The sequence below is a fragment of the Polistes dominula genome, unplaced genomic scaffold (genome assembly GCF_049000335.1).
Source record: "Polistes dominula isolate Pdom_NZ unplaced genomic scaffold, Pdom_raw_medaka contig_22, whole genome shotgun sequence".
Lineage (NCBI taxonomy): Eukaryota > Metazoa > Arthropoda > Insecta > Hymenoptera > Vespidae > Polistes > Polistes dominula.
In genome coordinates, this window is record NW_028300966.1 from 1,080,799 (window position 1) to 1,103,701 (window position 22,903).

At 27.2% G+C, this 22,903-nt stretch overlaps 2 protein-coding genes and 1 long non-coding RNA gene across 5 annotated transcripts; 1 reads left to right on the forward strand and 2 right to left on the reverse strand.

The window, feature by feature from the left end:
• Positions 1–16: 16 nt before the first annotated feature.
• Positions 17–18,712, forward strand: LOC107069403 (dnaJ homolog subfamily B member 6). Of its 3 annotated transcripts, none has more exons than XM_015326693.2 (8): positions 17–412; positions 10,700–10,810; positions 11,941–12,050; positions 12,868–12,978; positions 14,552–14,725; positions 15,565–15,805; positions 16,410–16,499; positions 17,337–18,712. In XM_015326693.2, the coding sequence occupies exons 2-8, from the start codon at positions 10,746–10,748 to the stop codon at positions 17,503–17,505; spliced, it is 960 nt and encodes a 319-aa protein (XP_015182179.1). In that variant the 5' UTR covers positions 17–412; positions 10,700–10,745; the 3' UTR covers positions 17,506–18,712. The 3 variants fall into 3 exon arrangements, with proteins under 3 accessions (XP_015182179.1, XP_015182183.1, XP_015182180.1); XM_015326694.2 differs by lacking the exon at positions 17–412 and adding an exon at positions 9,991–10,215; XM_015326697.2 differs by lacking the exon at positions 12,868–12,978 and having other exon boundaries at positions 27–412.
• Positions 5,403–7,258, reverse strand: LOC149032438 (uncharacterized). The gene is made up of 2 exons (XR_016176733.1): positions 7,063–7,258; positions 5,403–5,617 (listed from the first exon to the last, which is right to left on the reverse strand). It is a non-coding gene; the product is annotated as an uncharacterized LOC149032438 (long non-coding RNA).
• A 1,131-nt stretch (positions 18,713–19,843) lies between the features above and the next one.
• Positions 19,844–21,725, reverse strand: Acbp1 (Acyl-CoA binding protein 1). The gene is made up of 3 exons (XM_015326664.2): positions 21,566–21,725; positions 21,002–21,116; positions 19,844–20,391 (listed from the first exon to the last, which is right to left on the reverse strand). Exons 1-3 carry the CDS (start codon positions 21,578–21,580, stop codon positions 20,255–20,257), a joined length of 267 nt encoding a protein of 88 aa, XP_015182150.1. The 5' UTR covers positions 21,581–21,725; the 3' UTR covers positions 19,844–20,254.
• Positions 21,726–22,903: the final 1,178 nt, after the last annotated feature.

Here is a 22,903-nt window from a genome sequence, read left to right on the forward strand (position 1 = left end):
AAAGAGTAATTTATTAATACGTTTATTTAGTAAATAATAATTAAGATTATTTATAATAATAATAATAATAATAACAAATAGTGTAACGATAAAGTCTATTAATATTATTGAATTGTTTTAGATCTATTTATCTATCTCTTTCTCTCTTTAATCATCTTTCTCTTTCTGACCAATAGTCTAGAAGGATCGAAACACGTTATACGCCATATTAGATATCGACCTTTGTTTGCAGCAACTTCAAGCGTTAGCATCGTTTCTCTACATTTGTCGCGTTGTGCTCTGTCTTTCCCTGTCCGCGGTCGGTATTCCTTTAGTCTCCGGATCCCCCCAAAAAAGAAATCATTTATTTTTGTGCATAAATTTATTGTTCTGTGCCATTGGTCAACGTGAACGTGGAAGGAACCACTTTGCGGTGAGTGAGATTTTTCTATGGCCTACGACCATTATTATTAGGCTCTTCCCCACCCCACCCCGTCTACCCCATAACGTTCCTTTTTTTTATCCCTCCGTCTCGAAAATACGAAAAAAAAGGGCTAATAATCTTACGTGTTACTCCATTATCTCTCTCTCTCTCTCTCTTTGTTTTTTCTTTTTACAGTTTACGTGATATTTAAACACCTTGGTAATTTCGAGAAAGAGAGGGAACGAGAAATTTCAATTAATAAAATTGAATAGTTTCATCGTCATCATCGTTGTGATCGTTTCACCATTTTTTTTCATAGTTATTATTGAATATTTAATTGAAACGTTTTAAATATAGTCAATTTTTCTTTTTATGTATTATTTTTCAAGCTTCTCATTTGTCAAATATATATATTGTGATTTTGATGTTGATCATGTAATGGGTTGCCCTTTAGTCTTTGATAAGGGTGACCATCGTGCTAATGTCCATCGAACTCGGCCGTTACATACACCTTCCTCTTTCCCTCTCTTTCTCATTCTTTTTTTTTCCACTCCTTGCAGTTATATACATATACACACATGTATGTATATGTATATAACAGTACATAGTATATACCACTGGAGTAGGTATACGTTACCTGCCCTTTTTTCTTTCTTTCTCTCTCTCTCTCTCTTTCTCTTTTTTTGCTATTGTTGAAAATCGTGTCCTACTCTTCTCTCTTTCTTTCTTTCTTTCTTTCTTTTTATACTCAAGTGTAATTTAAAATACAAAATTTGGTCACACACACACACACACACATTTGTCTGTTACATAAAACTCATTTAAATAATATTTACCATTTGATTTCAATTGAAATTTGATTAGAATTTTGTTAATTGTATATTAATGTTTGTTATTAATATATTGTTCTTATTATTTTAAAGGTTAGCAAAGCGCAATTGCAAAGAAGTGCATTGTGTTTCAATGTTTCTTTGATCTTGGCATATAATTTTATAATATGCAACAAACATATATGCATTTAATAATAAGAAAAATATATATATTCTCTCTTGTACTTTAAAAAAGATTAGTAATTATTTTATCATAGTAATTAATAAGTCCTGTCATTTAATTAGGACATTTATTATCAATTCGTTATTTGAATCATGTTGTATTTTATCTTATGTTTCAACAAGCGAGAAGAATATATATATATTATTGTATTTACGATCATACGACTCATGTTCTTTTCATTCTATACTAATTTATTTATTTTCATGATGCATTTCACATAGTCTCTAATAATAATAATTTTATTCATCATTATTACATGTTGTGTATATTTATATTGAGAATATATATATGTATATATTTATGTATGTATGTAGGTAGAAGAAGAAAACTGTATAGCACAACGTGTTAGGATATATGTGTATTATGTTACGTGGTAGAAAGTTTGTAGGTTATGTTTCACATCCATTTTACTTTTAAATAATTTCTTTAACCAACCTACTGAATCTGACTAATATTATTGATAATAGTAGTAGTAGTAATAGTAATAGTAGTGTGGCAACCGTTCGATAACCTAAACGACGTGATATCATAATGATTCATAAAAGATCTGTATAGATATGTCAATGTTTAAACGTTTTTTTTATTTCTATTATATAGATAAATAAATAGATATTTAATTTATTTACAGCATGATGTTAATGGTTCTTGGTAAATGGATATGGTTATAAATAAAATACTATCGCGTGTAAATAATACAATTGAAAACTTTTATAATAATAATCTTGATAATTATAAATAATAGAAAAAGTGTAATTTATTTAATCGCGTTAATACGCGAAATATCTCATGATTTTCTTAGTAACATTCGAAATTCATTAGAAAGTTGACGATAACGCGATAACTGTATTGAAGTGTGTTGAAAATGACTCTCTAACAATTCGAGGATTCATTTGTATTATCGATAATAATGACAATGGTGAAACTTTATAAAGAAGAGTATTCCTTATTTAAAAAATAATCAATATTATTATTATTATTATTATTATATAGCAGGAATAAAACTGTCGTGATTTATTTGAACGATGTATCTTGGTTTACCCGTTAACAAACGATCATTGAAATAATTGCAACAATTGGTGCAATCATATAAAACACACACACCAATGGTTACTGCATGCATCAAAGATACATCCGTTTAAATTTACAAATGAATTGATTAAGTAAAATTATTTGATTTTATTGAAATATTTATAAAATTATTTTTTTATTAGTTTTTGTTTTGATTAAACATTTTTGTTTTTAAATTTGTAGAAGAAATACTAATAAGGAATAAGGGATGATAAATAATAACGGAATAGAGAATACATGTGATCAAAGTTAATCGTAATGCGTAGTATGTATATCAGTGTCACTGTTACGATGATAACAGGTCATCGTGTATAAAATTCAAGCGGTGTCATCCATATTAATGAAATTATTCTTTATTAGTCCAACAGTTATATTACGCGATTTAACGGAGCTCACGTTCACCGTAATGTTTCCTGCACGCGAACTCCTTGTTATCGCTGATATTAGTTTGATAGTATGTTGCCATATCATTATGTCTACTAAAGTAAGAGGGAACTGTTTTTGATTAGAGTAGTTCAACTTTTGTTTTACGATCAATTTATTCGACCATAATCTTACGATAAACTTGTCACGAGATTTAGTATTAATCGCCATTTTTAAAAAACAATTCAAATTTCCCGGGCTTTCTTTTCCCCGCACTTCTCTCACAGAGGGAACTGTTTTTGATTAGAGTAGTTTAACTCTTGTTTAAATGATCAATTTATTTGACCATAATCTTATGATAAACTTGTCACGAGATTTAGTATTATTCGCCATTTTTAAAAAACAATTCAAATTTCCCGGGCTTTCTCTTCCCCGCACTTCTCTCACAGAGGGAACTGTTTTTGATTAGAGTAGTTTAACTCTTATTTAAACGATCAATTTATTTGACCATAATCTTATGATAAACTTGTCACGAGATTTAGTATTATTCGCCATTTTTAAAAAAACAATTCAAATTTCCCGGGCTTTCTTTTTTCCTACACTTTCAATTTATTTCTAATTTATCTTACACGAGGTTCGTTAACTCTTCAGGATATACCTTATAAATTATTGTGATTTATTAATTTACCTTCCCACCTTCCCCTCAGCTCATTTTTTATACGGAAGTATGATATTAAGTTGCTCAAGAGATAATTAATAAAAAAAATAGTAGAGGGTTCGAGGATCTAAAAGGGAGATGAGATTATTTTTAAAACGTTCAACAGTGATTCTCAATTCACAAAGTGATTTATTATTACAAGGTTAACGATGATCAATCTATAGTGGTTTTTTTTTTTTTTTATCAGAATTACGTAATTTCACGTTTGTACAAAATACCAAAGTGGTGGTATTATGCCAACGACACGCATGAATATTTTTCAACAAGTCTGACATTGCACATATTTTATATTTTCTTCTTCTTCTTCTTCTTCTTCTTCTTCTTCTTCTTCTTCTTCTTCTTCTTCTTCTTCTTCTTCCCTGACATTGCTAATTTTATTTTTATTTTTATTTACATTAACTCGATCCCGTTTTTTTTCTTATCCTCGTTTTATTTTATTTGGTAATATACATTAATAATCAATCAATTTATATTCAGGTCACGTATTTTGTATATGAGTATTTTTAATATAAAAAGAAAAAGGAAAAAAAAAGGTCAATGCAAATCGTTAAAAATTCATCGTTGTTCTGTTAACATAATTTTTTTTTTTTGTTTGTATGTAAGTAATATATACATATATATATACTTACATGTGTTCTCGTCCATTGACATGCGCATAAGTTCTCGTTGTATTATGCATTATGCATATATATATACATATATATACATATTTATGTATTTAACAGTACCCTGCAATAGAGGATGGTTGTTATCAAGGGGAACTCTGTGTGTGTGTGTGTGTGTGTGTTGATCAAATTTTGCGTTCATCTTTTATGGCTTGTTTACATTTTCGATTTGTCACCTTTGTCTTTCAGTATTATTGTCTATTTAAATATAATTATGTATTAGTAGGAAAATTTATTAAGTTTAGTTTATCATCTAGGAGATTAAACTTCATTGAAAAAAGAAATTCAAAAAAGGAAGAGGTTAACACACGTGTAACATGATATTTATATGCATAACCTATAAATTTATTCACCTATATTTTATTATTTGTTTTAAGAAGAAGAAAGTAAGGATAGTTTTTATTTAATTTGATAAAATATAATGTAATTTATTTATAGGTAAATTATTTATTATATATACATAACCTATAATTTATTCACTTATATTTTATTTTAAGAAGAAGAAAATAAGGATAGTTTTTATTTAATTTGATAAAATATAATGTAATTTATTTATAGGTAAATTATTTATTATATATACATAACCTATAATTTATTAACCTGTATTTTATTTTAAAAAGAAGAAAATAAGGATAGTTTTTATTTAATTTGATAAAATATAATGTAATTTATTTATAGGTAAATTATTTATTATATATACATAACCTATAATTTATTCACTTATATTTTATTTTAAGAAGGATAAAATAAGGATAGTTTTTATTTAAATTAGTTTTTATTATATATAATATAATTTATATTTATAAAATGTTAACATAGAAAGGTGAATTAAAAGAAGAAACAAAGAAACAAGAATATCATCAAATATCATCAACTTCTTTGTGTGGTGTGTTTCTGTGACTCATATTTAACATAAAAAAAAAAAAAAATAAAAAAAAATACAATACAGGATCTCAGGTAGGACATATTTAAAGAAAATGAAACAAAAATTGCTACATAAAACTATGTATAATCTTTTAATATCCTGTTATGTGTCCTGTTAACATTTTCCTTAAGATTGTATTTGAAATTTGTTTATCTAATCTTTTGTGGTTCTTCAAACTTCATATTTTGATTACAAGAGAGGAACAATTCTTTCTCTCTCTCTTGCTCTCTTTTAAAATCCTTTTTCTTTGAATACGTCGTCCTGTGGCCATATATGTAAATCTGACGTCACCACCCTCATGAGAGTCACATAAGGACGCCCACCTTGACACAACGACCACGTTGTGACAATCATGATGATGATGATGATGATGATGATGATGTTGTTGATAATAGTGTCGTTTGTCGCTTCTTTTCCGCATCCTTTAAAAAAAGAAAACATTTTTATTTATTTAAATTGTATTAGATGGATCAGAAAGTAATGTCGCTTTTTAACCTCAAAATACAAACAAGTTTTTATTATTAATCAATAGTTCAATTAATTAATCACGTTATCAACAATCTTTATCTAATCTGATATGCAAATTTTTAATATCGTAATGATAAAAATCATTAATCAATTTTTTGATTTAAAATATTAGAAATAATTTGACATATGTAGTAACGTAACTCCATTACTTTTTAGTTTCCTTGATATTATTAACTTCGTATCTCAATTGAAAATGTTTTTATTTATTTATATAGATGGTTGCAATTAACTTTGAGATAATTTTTTTTTTAAACAAATGTTGTATTTATTTTTACAGTAATTTTATACAGTTCTGTATAATTTTTAGAAATAGTTTTTTTTTTTTTTTTTTTTTGGTGATAATTCAGATTCAGACTGTTTGAACTTTCTTGACGAAATAACAATGATATTATTTTTTTGATTATTTTTAATGATATTTAAGTAAATAATATAAATTGTTTAAAATTCGATCGTAAAGAAGACAATTTTCTTCGACGTACGATAATACGAAAGTCAAAATGGAGACCTCGAAAAGTGCCCACTCGTTCTTTACTTTACAAATGATTAACATGCATTGCGTAGGAGATAAAAACGCGTTTTTTTTTTTTTTTGCTAACGTAAAAGTACACCTTTCGTATTTCGTTTAAAACATGAACGAAAAATATGAATCACCTTGTTGTTTCATTTTATCTTTGACACAGATTTTTACCTTCAGGTCCAGATATAATCTCGTAAATAAAAAAAAAAAACAATATCTAATTATTAATTGCGAGATATTTTATTTTTTTTTTAACAATGGTGGATTTTGATATTTGCGGCAATGTACTTTCAAACTTCCTAATGCCAATTAATAATAATAATAATAATAATAATAAGATATTTTATTTTAATGTTACTTTTCAAATTGAATTTATTTATGCATCACATAGAAATTTGTTTAACTTTGTGTGTGTGTGTGTGTGTGTCTTTTTCTTTTTCTAAAATTTGTAATTTCAAATGATATTCTTTCAATTTATTGACACACTAATTTTTATTTTTCTAATTTTAATTCTTTATCAAAATTTATAATTTCAATTCTCAATTTTATTTGAAATTTCACTTTTTCAAATTTAATTTATTTATGCATCAATATAATTAAATTTGTCTAACTTTGTCTTTTTTTTCTAAAATTTCAAATGATATTCTTTCAATTTATTGACACACTAGTTTTTAGTTTTTAGTTTTTTTTTTTTTTTTATAATTTTAATTCTAATTAAAATTAAAAATTAAATTTATTCATTAAATTTCAATATCTTTTTTTCTTTTTCTTCTTTCTTTTACTTTGCACATATATTTTTTTTGTTATCTTTATTTATCTTACCATTTATACTAATAATACAAATTATCAATTAACTTTAATTTTAATTGTTTTTTTTTCTTTTTTTTTTACTTTTTGCATATCTTTCCTTTTTTCTCTTTATCTTTCTCTCTCTCTCTTACGAATACAAATTACCAATTAACTTTAATTACAATTATTCTGTTTTTTTTTTTCTTTTCTTTTGTATTATTTATCTATCCATCTTTCCCATTAAGCATGGAAAAAGAAAAAGATAAAAGAAAAAAACAAGAGATAATATTAACGTGTCGTGACTAAACTTCGTTCAGCTTCTGACTCAAACCAAACCCCAGTAAGTTTGCGAAATCTATCTGGTATGGTAGTAGTAGTAGTAGTAGTAACAACTAGTAATAGTTGCCAACAAAAATTGTGCACGTAAGCTAGGGCGAATAGAAAGATAGATAGTTAGATAGTTAGATAGATAGTTAGATAGATAGATAGATAGATAAATAGATTGAGGAGTAGGGTGATGGCTGTTTCAATTTTCTATTTGCGAACTAACACCATTTTTGAGATCTAATCATCACGGAAAGAGCTTATAACGTAACTTGTATCTATCAACTATAAACGAAGATAGAAATAAAAAGAACAGTAAGAGAGAGAGAGAGAGAGAGAGAGAAAGAGAGAAACTAGAAAAGCAAGGTCGTGATCGTGAAGGTATCTTCTATTTGTCCCACTTTAAGAATTCTATTCGTTGATAACTCGTTAGGAGACATCTTTGAATTTTATTGAAGTGAACATTTTCTTTTTTTTTATTTTATTTTATTTTATTTAATTTCTTATTTTTTTGTTCAATCTGTTTTATTTTAATATTAAATTTATCTTCTCTGTATACAAATGATTTTTATTATTATTGATTTTGGTTTGTATATACACACACATTTTTTTTGTTTTTTTTTTTTTTTTTGATTGATCAAAGGAAAAATTATTCATGAAAAAATAATAAAGTATAGAAAAAGGTTTGATTTGAAAATTGAATATTAGTATTAGAAATGTTAAGTGTCTAGGTCGATGACGATCATGTTTAAATTTTACTATCCTTGGAATGTTGCCCGAACTTCATAAATTCATTTTCCTAGTGTTATCTTCAATCTTTTGCCTTTGATTTAATTGCATTTTGGTTTATTTAAAAAGTGTGATGGTGGTGAAAGTAAAAGAAGAGTGAAATGAAGATATTTTGAAATAGATTTAATTGATATAAAGTTATATTTCATTGAATAGAATATAAAATAGGTGTAATATAGTGCATTTAAATATTATATATATATATATATATATATAATAGTATGTATTACAGCAGTGATGATGAATATGATTAATTGATTTATGTAAAGCACGAATGTGAGTGGGATCTTACATGTGTATCTATAGTTTAATGCATAGTTTACAGATCATTGAAAACATTACGAAGTTACTAAAAATAAGATTTTCATATTATCTTCTTATTAAGATAGACGCATATAACATTAACATTAATTATTATATTAAATTTGTTATTAAATTTTATTATAATATTTGTAATATAATTTAGTTTTAGTATTATATTTGAATGATATTATATTGAATTATATTATATTTTATATAATTTTATTATAATTATAATATAATATAAATTTAATATAATTATATATTAATAATAAAATAATATAAGATAATTAACATAATATATCTTAAATTTTATTAATATAATTAATTATATAATATAACTAGAGGTGCCCCGCCACGCATTGCTGTGGCTCACAATCAGTCTGATATTTTTATTAATAAACAAATAATTCGCAATAAAATAATATTGCGATTATAAATTGAGATATAAATTATCCTATCTTTCAAGTTGAATGAAACTGCACACTGTGTGCAAAATTTGATTAAAATCGGTTCAGTAGTTTAAGAGTCCATTGCGGACAAACAACGTGACACGTAATTTATATATATTAAGATATCCTATCTTTCAAGTTGGATGAAAGTGCATACAGTGTGCAAAATTTTATGAAAATCGGTTCAGTAGTTTAGGAGTCTATTGCGGACAAACAACGTGACGTGACGTGACGTGACGTAATTTATATATATTAAGAAGAAGAAGAAGAAGAAGAAGAAGATGTAAATTTAAATATAATATAATTAATAATATTAATAAAATAAATAATTAATTATATTTAACACTAGATATACCACCATATTCAATATACCTATCTCTACTACACTAATCAAAATAACTGTTCTGGTATATCTAGTGAAGAAATAAAATCTAACTTTTCTCTTAGTTATTTTTATTTTATTAGAAAATAATTAATTATCAAACAAAATCAAAATGTAATACCACCTTTGTCTTAATTTGATTTCTAACACAATTGAATATAATAAGATAATAAGATAATATGAAAATTTGATTATACAAACATAAAAAAAGTGGGGAAAAAAAAGTTTTAGGAAAAAGAGAGAGAGAGAGAGAGAGAGAAAGAGACAAAGAGAGGTAGAGGAAAAAGGAGAGGAATGGAATATCGTAATGACCTCCACCTACGCTTTTCATACTATTTTCGATACTCAGTTCGGCTAACTTTAGAGTTTTCGTCGGTCCAGTCTTTGACTTTGAGCTCAGTTTTCTCCCGAGAATTCGCTCTCACGCTACTCTCAACGTGTACCGTGTTCTTTATTTGCTTTTTTTTTTTTTTATTTCCCCCCTCCCCCTTTCTTCACAATTTCATCCTTAATTATCACCAATGATGTTTCATTTCGATCTGTACATCAGTTGAAATTATTTTGAATTCGTTGTTGTTTTTTGTAATTTTTGAGTTGTGTCGTTTGTTTTATTTTTACCAATTTTTTGTTTGATTAAAAATAGGTGAAAATAATTTGAATAAGAAGGGGTTTTTTTTTTTGAGGTGTAATAAATTTATAAAAATTAATCATTTGATTATGTGATTATTTTCTTTTCTGTTTTGTTTTTTTTGGGGGGGGGGTTGTTCAATTTATATACCGTGTGATCGATAAAAATATGCACTTCGATAATATAAATGGCCGAAAAGCGTGAGATATGTGTTATTGCTATTTAAAGGTGATTACTGTGCAACATTGTGCATATCCTAGCTTAAAATTAGTGCCAACTTTCTGACATAAGTTTATCTATAGAGCTAGAGTGTGAGTATAAAAGGATTCAAGTCAACAAACGTTTATTTTTTATCGGTTACTTCTTCTTCTTCTTCTTATTATTATTATTATTATTATTATTTTATTTTCTTACCCTTTTCTTCATATTCATTTCATTACTTGTACCATTGAATACAAAAATAAAAGAAGATAGGTAATAATTCTCAATGATTTTGATCAATTCAAACTAATTCGTAGTATTCAGACATTATATTTAAATATCTTTGAAAATGATTACAGTTAAAGAGAAAGAGAGAGAGAGAGAGAGAGGAAGGAAGGAATAATTTGAATTTGAATTTGAATTTGAAATTGAAATGAAGCTGTAGACCCATGATTTTCAAATGATCTCATCCTGTAGATGTTCTATTTTTTTATTCTTATTTTTTTTTTGGTTAACATAAGTTACTTGCCAGCTGGCTGGTCAAATGGTCTTGCTTAATTAGTATAACTAACTATGGATTGCATTGTTCGACAGGTGGTTGCCTAAGCTCTGATACCTGAGCAGAAAATTACATATTACGATGGTCGACTACTACAGGATTCTTGAAGTACAACGAACTGCTACCAGCAATGACATCAAAAAAGCGTAAGTTCAACAACAAATTTAATAATAATAATAATAATAATAATAACATAATTTAATTATTAATAATAATTAATATAATTCTAGAGAAGATTAAGAAGAAAATGATGATGATGATGAAGAAGATTTGATTAGATTGAAAGATTTGAAGAGAAAAATAATATTATTGATTTTTATTATTTGAATATTTGTTTTGTTTTTGTTTGATGGTATATGTAAAATTATTTTATTATATATTTTTCATTTTGTCAATGGATCAACCGGGTGAAAAATTGAATGAAAAGCTTTCTGCAATAAGAAGAAGAAGAAGAAGAAGAAGAAGAAGAAGTAGAACAAAACTGTATTTTGGCCATCATCCAAGTTCGAACTTGAAGAAAGAACAGTTGGTCGGGTCTTGTATATTCGATGCTTGAAAGCAAAGCATGACGATCATAATAAAATAGATCTTTTTCTTCTTCTTATTCTTATTCTTATTCTTATTCTTCTAGGTGAACCAGTTTCAATAAAATATCCTTGTAAAATGTTAAACTCTATAGTTTACTTCTTATAAGTATTTTATTATTTATTTTCATTTATATTTGTTAGAATCTTTTGTGTTTCATGTATTTCAAAAATAATTTTGTATATTAGGCGAATTTTTCATACAATTTTTTATTATTAATCAATAATTCAATTAATTAATTAAATTAATTAATAACTTTATCTATTAACAATCTTTTTCTAATTGGTATGCACAATTTTTAATATCATAACGATCAAAATCATCAATCACTTTTTTGATTTGAAATATTAGAAATAATTTGACTTGCGTAGTAACGACGCGTAGTACTGTAGTAACGAATTATGTTTCACGTTGTTTGTCCGCAATAGACTCTTAAACTACTAATCCGATTTTAATCAAATTTTACACACTGTGTGCAGTTTCATCTAACTTGAAAGATAGGATAGTTTATATCTCAATTTATAATCGCAATATTATTTTATTGATCTTAAAGAGTCAGAGATATTAACAAAGACGTGTGTATCGGATTGATTATGAGCCATAGCAACGCGTGGCTGTTCATTCCTCTAGTATTATATATATATATATTTTTGTAAGATATTATATCAATTTTTCATTTGATATTTTACAGATACAGAAAATTAGCGTTGAAATGGCACCCAGACAAAAATCCCGAAAATTTAGACGAAGCAAACAAGAAATTCAAGGAAATATCTGAGGCGTATGAAGTATTGATAGACGGTAAGAATTTATTTTTCTAACTTTATTGCCAAAAAAAAGGTTAACGAGCAAAAGAAAAAAAAATGAAAAAGTAATAAAAATGAAATTGCGGGGAAAAAAGTATTATTTATGGCTTGTTGAGAGAAAAGGAGGGGAGGAGGGGAGGGTGGGTGGGGTTTGAAACAGAAAAGGATTAAATAAAAATTACTTTTCAATTTTGAATATAAAAATATTTGGAAGGAACAAAAGAAGAAGAAAAAATTGAACGAAAATGGAAGTGTGAAGAAAAAAAAAAAACTAGCCTAAAAAAATGTATATTTCATCATGGCGACTGAAAATGGTGCTTCGCATGAGAGCTTTTCTTTCAAAAGCGAATCCCCTATTCTATTTAAAAAAAAAAAAATACAATGAAATTAATTCAGACAAATTTATATATATATATATATTTTTTTTTCTTTCTCTTTATCTCTATCTCTATCTTTATCTCCAAAAAAAAAAAAAAAAAGAAAAAGAATTACAATTTATGTTAATTTTCATTTCAAATTGAAATTAAAATTAAATTTTTTATTTTACGTTTCATTATTTTGTTCTTTTCGTTTTGTTTGTTTGTTTCTTTTTTTTTTTTTTGTATCCGTTGAACGATCATTGAAAAAAAAAAAAAAAACAATTGTTTGGAGGAAAACAAATGTGGTATAAAACAAGAAAAGAAAAGAAAATTAATTATTCACACTCGGAAAGAAAAATTTTTGAAAGGAGAAGTTGATAGGGAAAGTTCAACGAAAAATCTTTGTTTCCGGACACAATCTCATGGGGGTCAAACTTTGGTCTGGGTGTTCAGATGCGAAGAGACGTACCTACGACCAGCGATTGTATCAGAAGGCGTCGTCAAGGCCAGGCCGTGGATTCACCTTCCGGAGTTTCTTTGATTCTCCCTTCCAGCGACATTTTGGTACCATTTAAAAAAAAAAAAAAAAAAACAATCAAAATGAAAATGAAAATGAAAGAGTTGAGAAAAAAATTGAAATAATTGTCAAATGAGACAACAAAAGAAAAGGCTTTACAAGATAAGCCCCTCCTACCATCATATCTATCATTGAACATTTCTTTCATATTTGAATTTATATTCTATTTTTCATTGCTGCAAATAATCAACAAGGGTTGGGAGAGGGTTAAGAATATAAAAAAGGGTTGCTTACTCATTTTCAATAGCTGGGGTTATTTTTATAAATTACAATTTGATAATAGATAAAACGTAGGATTGAACATAATCATTTTAAGAAAAATGGTAGTTGTATTGATTCGTATTTTAATAATGGCGGAAAGAGGGGGAACAAAATTAGATTAGATTAGATACATCCCTTGTATTTTATTATTTATGCACGAGAGAGAGAGAGTTTCTATTGTAAACCCAGTTTGTGTTTTTAAAATCAAATTGTCCATTTCGTGTGAGTTCATTTGCGAGTGTTTTTTTTCCCCGAGGGGTGGGGTGGGTGGGGGGTAAACTTTTAAAAGAAATTATAAAAATGGAATCATTTTGATTAATTGTCCGGCGGATGTATTTTTATATATTATTACTTTTCTTTTTATTGTTTGGTTTACTGTAATAATAATTTTACTTTTATTTTGTATTTTTATTTTTGCACATTTATATATTTTTTTTTTTTTTTTGGTCTTTTCCCCCCTTTCATTACAAATATAAAACGTGAGGTATAGAAGAAAAGAGATGGAAATACAAATATATCATAATTATATTCTTATTTTTCCATTTATGGTTGAGAAAAAAAGGAGAAAGAGAGAGTGTCGTCCTGGATTCGCTAGCTTTATTTTCTTTTTTCAACAAGCGTAACAAATACTCGTCATCTTGATATGCGCAAATTAGTTAACAATAATGAGTGCACCTTCTTGTTGGCAAAGAGTTCTTTTTCTTTTTCTTACTTAACAAGCAATCTTCTCCTCCCTATGTTTTCCTCATCAATTATTTACAAACAAAACAAAACAAAAAGAGAAAAGAAGTAAACATTTTGATTACAGTAAGTCGTCGTCATTTTGTTCTTCTTCTACATGTTTGATTGGCAATTAAGTGATTACGAATTTTGTCGATAGATGGCTTTTTAAACTCAGCAATGATTTAATTGATTCACATTTTCTATTAATTTCTTTACTTTTTTCATATTTTTTGCAATAAAAAAACATATGTCAATTTAATTAGTTCTTTTCTCTCGCTCTGTGATGATAATTTTTGTTCATGCAAATTTCCTTGTTTATTAAAATAAAACAAAAATAAACATAGCAACAATTACAACCAACCAATCAACAACAACAACATAAACCAATCCTAGCAAATATTTGACTAACATACACAAACATATGTTGAAATTCGCAGAAATTTCCTCCCCTGCTGCTGCTTCTTCTTCTTCTTCTTCTTCTTCTTGGATTTTGGAACGAATAAACATTTGTTTTTATGAAATCTTTATTTCATTCATTTCATTTGATTAATATGATATTTTGTTTTATTTTTACAGAAAAGAAAAGGCGCGTTTATGATCAATATGGCAAAGAGGGTCTACAGATGAACGGTGGCAAGAGACGTCATGAAAGTGACTACAGGCCATTCTTTACCACCTACGTGTTCAGAGATCCAGAGGAAGTCTTCAGAGAATTCTTTGCCGGCTCGTCCTTCGATGATCCCTTTGATAGTAATTAAAATATCAACAATTATTTTATTCATTCATTCATAACTCTGACATCTTTAATAACATTTATAAAGATTAGTTAAACATAATTTTTTTTTAATATTGTGGTTCGGAAAGTCGTTTCGTTTTTTGCTGACGCAATAATGGTTGCATTAGTTGATGCAAACTGACAAATAATAACACATGAGATCAAAGAGAGATTAAATTGATCAAATTCAACTATTTATGACCACTTGAAAGGTTTAGATTTAACTTCGATGCAAAAATTGTCTTCATTTTTACAAAAGAAAAACGAAACGATTTTTCAAACCGCCTACACAATGTAAAGAAGTTCAAAATTACGTATCAAAACTTTTGATTTATCGTGTATACATTTCTTTAATAATTTAGATAAAAGTTATTAAATTGTAAACGGAATTAATGGTAGCATGTTCTTAGGTTCATACATTCAATTTGACTAGCGTTGTTCTATAAATTTATTAACACTAGATATACCACCATTTTCTATATACTTATGTCTACCACAATAGTCAAAATGGACTGGTGTATACAAAAAATGTTTTTTGAGACTTTCAGTCTTTATTTACTCTTAAAAAATAACAACAAATGTTTTAACAATAATAATTTTAATAGATAAATGGATTTATAGACATTTTGAAATGACAAAATGTTTAATTATTTACAGAAATCAAATGTTACATGAATTAAAATGGCCGACCAGTCAAAATAACTGGTCTGGTGTATATGTAGTGTTAATCATCGTTAATATAAAGAACAAAATCTTATATTTAGTATACAGTATTTAAATGAAGTATATAATAAAATGTATTTTCGATTATTAGGCTTATTCGTACCTGCTGCAAGACGAGGTCAAGGTAGTATTGGTACTAACAACAGTTTAAGCGCATCATTGTTTGGACGTCTAGGTATTCATTCACCGTTCTATAACCCATTGGGTGGTATGGATTTTTCCGAGTTCACTGCATTTCCTACTATCGATGTATCCGCCAATCATGGGGCAGCAGTTAAAAAGACCAGTACTTCGACACGTTTCATCAATGGGAAAAAGATCACCACCAAAAAGTAATGATTCAAATAGATATATATATTCTTGATGGTTCTTATAATGAAACAAGTTGAACACATTGCCAGCCGGCAACCTAAAAGACATTTAAAGTCTGAGCTTCGGCAACGTATCGGCCACTTAACACGTTTACGCTGGCGCGTACCACCGGTGGCCCGCACTAGACTGTCTCATCGGGCGGCTTGTACCACCGGTGGCCCGCACTAGACAGTCCCATCGGGCGGCGCGAAAAACTAGCAAAAAAAAAAATCCACATCATCGTGGGGCAGCTACTCAAGCGACAAACTCAGAAATCCGCGTTTTTGCGGGGGTGAGGGAGGGGCCGGCCGGCTGTCAATGTGTTAAAAAAGAAAGTAGAAGATAATTCATCTTTTATTATTTCTAGTGTCATCTAAATCAAAGATTCCCAAGCTTATTAAACTTATAAATCGTCTAAAATATATCCCAGGGTTATTTTTGAAGAGAAAGAAGGAAGAAGGGGGGTGGTGCGCTTTTGATTGAAATGTTAATACTTTGTTTGGGAATCATTGATTGAAATAAATTAAATAATTGAAATTTATTCATAATAATGAATGTAATCATTTGATTTTTGTTTGTCATCAGGATATACGAAGATGGGAAGGAAACCATAATGTCATTCGAGAACGACGTCCTAAAATCAAAGACGGTGAACGGAGTACCACAGTCAATAACGTACAGTTAAATTAAACTTTCAATTCGAATTTCAATCTCTCATCGGCAATCGAGAAAATATATCCTGTCGTCGTCACGTTTCAAATATCTCTACTTCGAAGTACACTCTGCTAATCCAACGGCATCCAGCTACTACCTACCATCAATATATATATATATATATATATATATCCAGAAGTCGCGTTTTCTTCTCTATGTCAAGATCAACGTCGAGACTATCTTTACTATTCTTTCATCTGCTTTTTTTCTCCTACTATCTACTTCTACTACCTTCTACTACTTCTACTTCTCTTCTGTCTATTTTCTTCGCTTTCATCTATCTATCTCTTATCTTATTTATAATTCGTCAATTCGTTTATAGCAATTAATTTGGACTTTCTTTTTGAGGATTACTTTTAAATCATTTTTTTTTCTTTTTTTTTTTTTTTTTGGGCTGTGCTCGTTTCAAAATTCAATTATTTATTTACTTTCTTATCTATCCCCTCTTTTTCTTTTACATCCGTTTCTTCTTTTTTACTTTCGTGTATTGTGTGTGTACGCTCGCGCGTCCAAACGCATTTTAAATGTATTATTTATATAACGTTTAATGTCGAATCAAGAAAAAAATATACATTTAATTAAGATAAGAGACGTGTATGGTAATGACAGGATCTCTCTCGTATTTGTTGCGATATTAGATAACAAAAAAAAAATATATATATATATATATAAAATAAATATAAATTTAAGAAAGTGTTATTAATTAAAATTAAGCAAAACACTAGGTGATGAAGATGATGATGATGATGATTATAATGATGATACTATCCCGCTCTCGTCACGTTTTTATTTTATCAGGTTCGAGCAAGTATCGACAAGTCGTCAGGTCGCTGAAGGAGGTGATGATGTTACGGTGATTAGCCAGACTGTAAAACCGCATCATCACGGTGATTATCCGAAGGGTACCAGAAACAAAACCCATCATCACCCACATGTCAAGAAGGTGGATAAAAGTAAGAGAAAGTAAAAAAAAAAAGAGAGAGACAGAGAGAGAGACGCGCAACACCAACCATTTTTCTCGGCGCTTCTTCTTCTTCTTCTTCTTCACACGTTCCTTTCTTAAATAATTAATAAAAAAAAAAAAAATCGATTGATGAAAAATAGGTTGCGGTACGATGGACTTGATGTAAATTTTTCCTTTTTTTTTTTATCGCTATTATTACTATTACTATTACTATTATTATTATTATTATTATTATTATTATTATTAATATTAGTATAATTATTTTTATTATTATTATTATTATTAATATTAGTATAATTATTATTATTATTATTTTATTATTATTATTATTATTTACTACGACATCATGTTTGTTGTCGCTTAAATGAAGGAAAGTTCCACGTAAAAAATATAATAACAGATGTAAATCTGATTTAATTAATAATCGTATCTTGTGAGAGTGATGTTCGGTGAAAAACAAAACAAAAAACAAACAAACAATCCGTATAGATTAACATATCTGTATGCGATTGGATGATAATGAAATAAAATTATATGTCAAGTAATATTATAGTAAAAATATATTGAAATTTTCTGATTGTATGAAAAGCGGTGATATATATATATATAATAACATCTGCAGGTAGAATATAGTATGGATAAATAATATATATATTATATATATATTATTTTTCTTTCTCAGTTGTTGTTGTTTCATCAACTGTATAATAATAATAATATTATTATTATTATTTAAAAGATCAATGTTTACAAAATTAATGATTAAACAAATTGCACATCATTTCTTTTCATGTTAAAAAATGTTACCAACAAATTTATACTTGCATAAGGTTTTTATTTAACAAATTTTATTTCAATTGTCATCATATATATATATATATATATTATATAAATAACACACATACATACAATTATTATGCATCATTCTCTCGCGTGTGTTATTAATTAAAGATACGTTGTTCAATTTCAGAACTGATGATAATTAAATGATTAAAATTTTTAAGCTATAATTGAATGAAGAGAACAAAAAAAAAAACAAAACAAAACAAAAAATCCTTAAATGTGTCAACATTATTAAATTTGTAATTTTTAAGTTTTAAACATTTGAATTGGGCCCCCTTACCAAGTGCGCATAATAGAAGATATTAATTTCAATATGAAGATCAATTGCTTTATCATTGCCTTAAATAAAATTGTATTGTCTCAATAATTTAACAAGATAATTCTCATTATTTCTTCTTTTTCTCATATATATATATATATTTCGTTATAGTTGATTTAACACGTTGAGCGCCATGTGAATTTTTACAGAAATCTTTGTCAGGCCACGTTGAGTGTCTGAGTTATATCTAAAAGTTGAGTGTCAGTCATTGGTGCCTGACATGGCCTGAACGTGAAGTTGACTGTCAGTCATTAGTGCCTGACATGGCCTGGACGTGAAGTTGAGTGTCAGTCATCAATGCCTGACATGGCCTGGGCGTAAAGTTGAGTGTCAGTCATCAATGCCTGACATGGCCTGGACGTGAAGTTGAGCGTCAGTCATTAATGACTGACATGGCCTGGACGTGAAGTTTAGTGTCAGTCATTAATGACTGACATGGCCTGAATGAAGTTTAGTGTCAGTCATTAATGACTGACATGGCCTGAATGAAGTTTAGTGTCAGACATCGGTGCCTGACATGGCTTGAACGTGAATTTCAGTGTCAGTCATTAATGACTGACGTTGCACTTAACATGTTAAATACAAAATTCTATCAAGTGTTAATTAAATAAGGAATATTAAAATGCGCGAGTATATTTTTTTAGGAATGAGATCCTTCATCCCAAGAGTTTAATTAGCCTTCTTCTTCTTTATATATATATTGTATATTTACCATCTTGTGTATGTTTCTTCTTTAAGTACTTAGTTATGCGCGGATGTGTATATAATGATTACCGATAAAACATGTTAAACGCGAAGAAATACATTATTAATTACGTGTATGTATAAATGACGTCTCATCTATTTCCTAATTGATTGGTCAAAGAACTGGATATATATACAGGAATGAAATTCAAATAGATATTTCTTCACAGGTAAATTTTAGGATACTCTTGGAATATGAAGGTAGGTAGTTTGAGTTTTGATTAAATGTTATATTTAAATTTGTCATGTTTAATTTAATTTATTTGAATTTTTTCAAGGAATATAATGTGGAGTAAATGTAGTAGTAGCAGTTACATACCTACCAACTGTACAAGAAAAATCGAATATTCTTAGGTGACACATCTCTCCTTGAAAGTTATTGGAAAATTGTGAAATTACTATTATCTATTGAGTCAAGAAATTGTAGATCGTGGATTTTGATTTGATTTGATTTATTTTTTTTTTATTGAAATATATACAAAGAATATTTTATGTATATTCTTTTTATATAAACAAGGTAAATTTGTTAATGTTTTTATAACGTGACATATAAAATATGCTCTTGAATATCATGCACATAGTATAAAGTAGTGTGTTGTGTTTCTCACATTAATAGAATACGTATGAAGAAATTGTGCAAAAGTTTAAATAATTATTTAAATTCTTGTTTTTTTTTTTCTGTCATTACAGAAACTGAATATTATATATATATATATTATATAAACATTTAGAAATATATATTAACAAAAAAATATGTATATATATATATATATATATAGCTTATAGACGTAACATATATATATTTATTCCCATAATGATAAATTTGTGTTTTTTTAAAATGTATTGTTACTTTTCATCAGCTTTCATTAATTCATTGGCTTTAGTTATGTAATTTTCTTTTGCTGTATCTTGACTCATACCTTTTAGTTTGTTCCATGCATCCCATTTAGCTTTTTTTTCAAATTCCCAAACATTTGGTCTATCTGAAAGATAAAAGAACAAAATTTACATAAAAAAGGTTTGTTACGTACGCCATAGCAGTAAAAATTCCGCTAATGCGCCAATAAAGAGCAACAATCTTGTTGTTTGCACATAGCAACCGTCAGGTTTTCGTCAGAGTTGCATCAAGGTTTTGTCAAAGTTTCGTCATTTTTTTAGTGCTACGAAAAGGCGTATTTCGGATTTGTCAAAAACAGAACAAGATGATGTTAGACATCATTTGAAATCTTATTTATCAGAATTCATATGGCGACAACATCAGATGAATGAAAACAGAGATTGTTTTGAATCTATGGTCAATTCTATATCGGGCCCATTTTCCACCAAAATTCAATTGACTTCTTTTTATAAAACAAATCTTTTGAATTTGAAAAGTGTTTCTCGACTTTAAATCAAGTTTTTTTTTCTTTTTGTTTTTTTTCTCTATGATTTGGCGCAACAATTGAAGCTGTAGTTTGGCGCATTAGCGGAATTTTGTTGCGGGTGGCGTTAAATACGTAAATACCTTAAAAAAAGGATGAATATTTTTACGGTGAGAATTAAAATTAAAATGAAATGACTTTATTTTTTTTTTGTGTTCTTTTTTTTTTTTACCTGTATCACAGTCACCGACTGTTGCTTGTTTATACAGTGAATACAATTCGAGTAAAGAAGCATTCGACGGTTTGTAAGAAAGTTTTTTAACATCCTCACTTGCTTTGGTAAAATTCTGTAAAAATAATATATATTTTTGTTATTTCATTAAAAAGCATATTATAAATTATTCTTTTTTCTTTTTTTTTCTTTCTGTAATATGTTTTTGCTTGAATAAATTGTTTTGATAAATTGACAAAATAATTCAGATAATAAATAATAAATTGATCAATATTTCACATATTTTACTCAAAATACAGTTACATCATTTGATAAAAATAAAAAAAATATATCATCCGATTAGATTATTCGATATAATCCATTTAATTTTGTATAAAAGTGAATCATAAACAAGTTCGTAAGATAAATGTGTGTCAACTTACTACTACACACACATAGAGATACACACTTATTATAAAATTGATAACAACACAACATAACAACCGGTTTACGTTATAATGACAATACAACAATTAATGATTTAATTTTGTTTTATATTAATAATTATTATTAAATATTGATTACCTCGTCTAACGACATTTTGTGATATCTTGAATTATTGAATAATTTTATTATAAATTTATATTAATTGTAGAAATTACAGAAGGAACAACGTACACTGACAAGTACGGTGACACGAATGAGTACGCGCAGAATCGTGGATGTTCACTTTCTGGTATCTTTAAGGTTAATTCTCAATCAAATATAGATATGAATGATTTTATATAATTTGAAAAAAAATCATATTAATCATTTATTGCTAAGTCTAACCTTTATACTCTATGCTAATTTATTTTAATTAATTATACAATTGTGGAATTGACTAACAAAAAATGTCTGTAAGAATTTGATGATTGATTTCAAACCTAAAGGCTAACACGCATTTTCAAATTTCGCGGTAATGAATTTAACATTGTTGACCTTGTATTTAGAAAAAAAAATTATGATAAATAATTGTAAAAATATGCGCAAGAAGAAAGAATGAAAAGATATGACCTTTTCATTTTTTTTTTTTTTATTTGTATTATCATCAAATTTATGTTTTTGTTAGTTTGTTCATAATACATTAGACATTTTTTTTTAGAAATGTAATATTTAATATCGTAAAATAAATTTTTCAAACAATTTTTCTTTAATGTCAACTTATTAATTCTGTTATCTGTTAAGATTTTTTTTGTTTTTCTATGTAAACATTTGCGTATTATTTTATGAGTAATTTTTCAAGTATGGACAATGTCCATATGTCGATTCAAAGTTGGTTAAACATTAAATATTTACATATGTAAAGAGTATTCCGATATTATCTTATGTCATATATTACGTTGGTAGAAATATATCGATTTTCTTATTTCTTATATCATAAGTTGAATCGAAATAACAAATGTAAGTTAAATATGAAAAGATATTTTTATAAACAAAATGAACACATTCATTTTTTTGTAAATTGAATACTCTTCAAGTATTATAAACTTTACTTTAAAAGATTAATAGATTAAGTTAAGATAAAAAAAGAGATAATCCATCAAATATTAGTGATATTATTTAATAGAATTATTAAATAAAAATATCAATAATTTATTAACACAAATTTTATTGACTAGTGGGTATAGTAGATCACTGTATTACCGGCTACTTGTAATAATAAATTCTTATTATTTTGTTATACATTTTTTGAAATGCAAATAAGTTTTGTCTTAAGTATAGCCTTGAGAATAGATTATAAATATTTATATGTATAATGTGATTATAAAAACAAATATTATAGAAATCGTTTGTGTATTCATATTTAAAATTCGCACCAAAAAACATTCGATACAAGATGGCGGAATAAGAAACGATTATCAGGATCGTAGTTATAAATAG

Bases quoted from the DNA above. Each gene is read 5' to 3' on its own strand.
- Acbp1 (XM_015326664.2), bottom strand. The intron at 20,392-21,001 runs GTAAAAAAAAAA...TTTATCTTTCAG, and splicing joins AGTCGGTGACTGTGATACAG to ATAGACCAAATGTTTGGGAA.
- LOC107069403 (XM_015326693.2), top strand. From the start codon at position 10,746: ATGGTCGACTACTACAGGATTCTTGAAGTACAACGAACTGCTACCAGC. The intron at 14,726-15,564 runs GTAATTAAAATA...TTCGATTATTAG, and splicing joins CTTCGATGATCCCTTTGATA to GCTTATTCGTACCTGCTGCA. The intron at 16,500-17,336 runs GTACAGTTAAAT...TTATTTTATCAG, and splicing joins GGAGTACCACAGTCAATAAC to GTTCGAGCAAGTATCGACAA.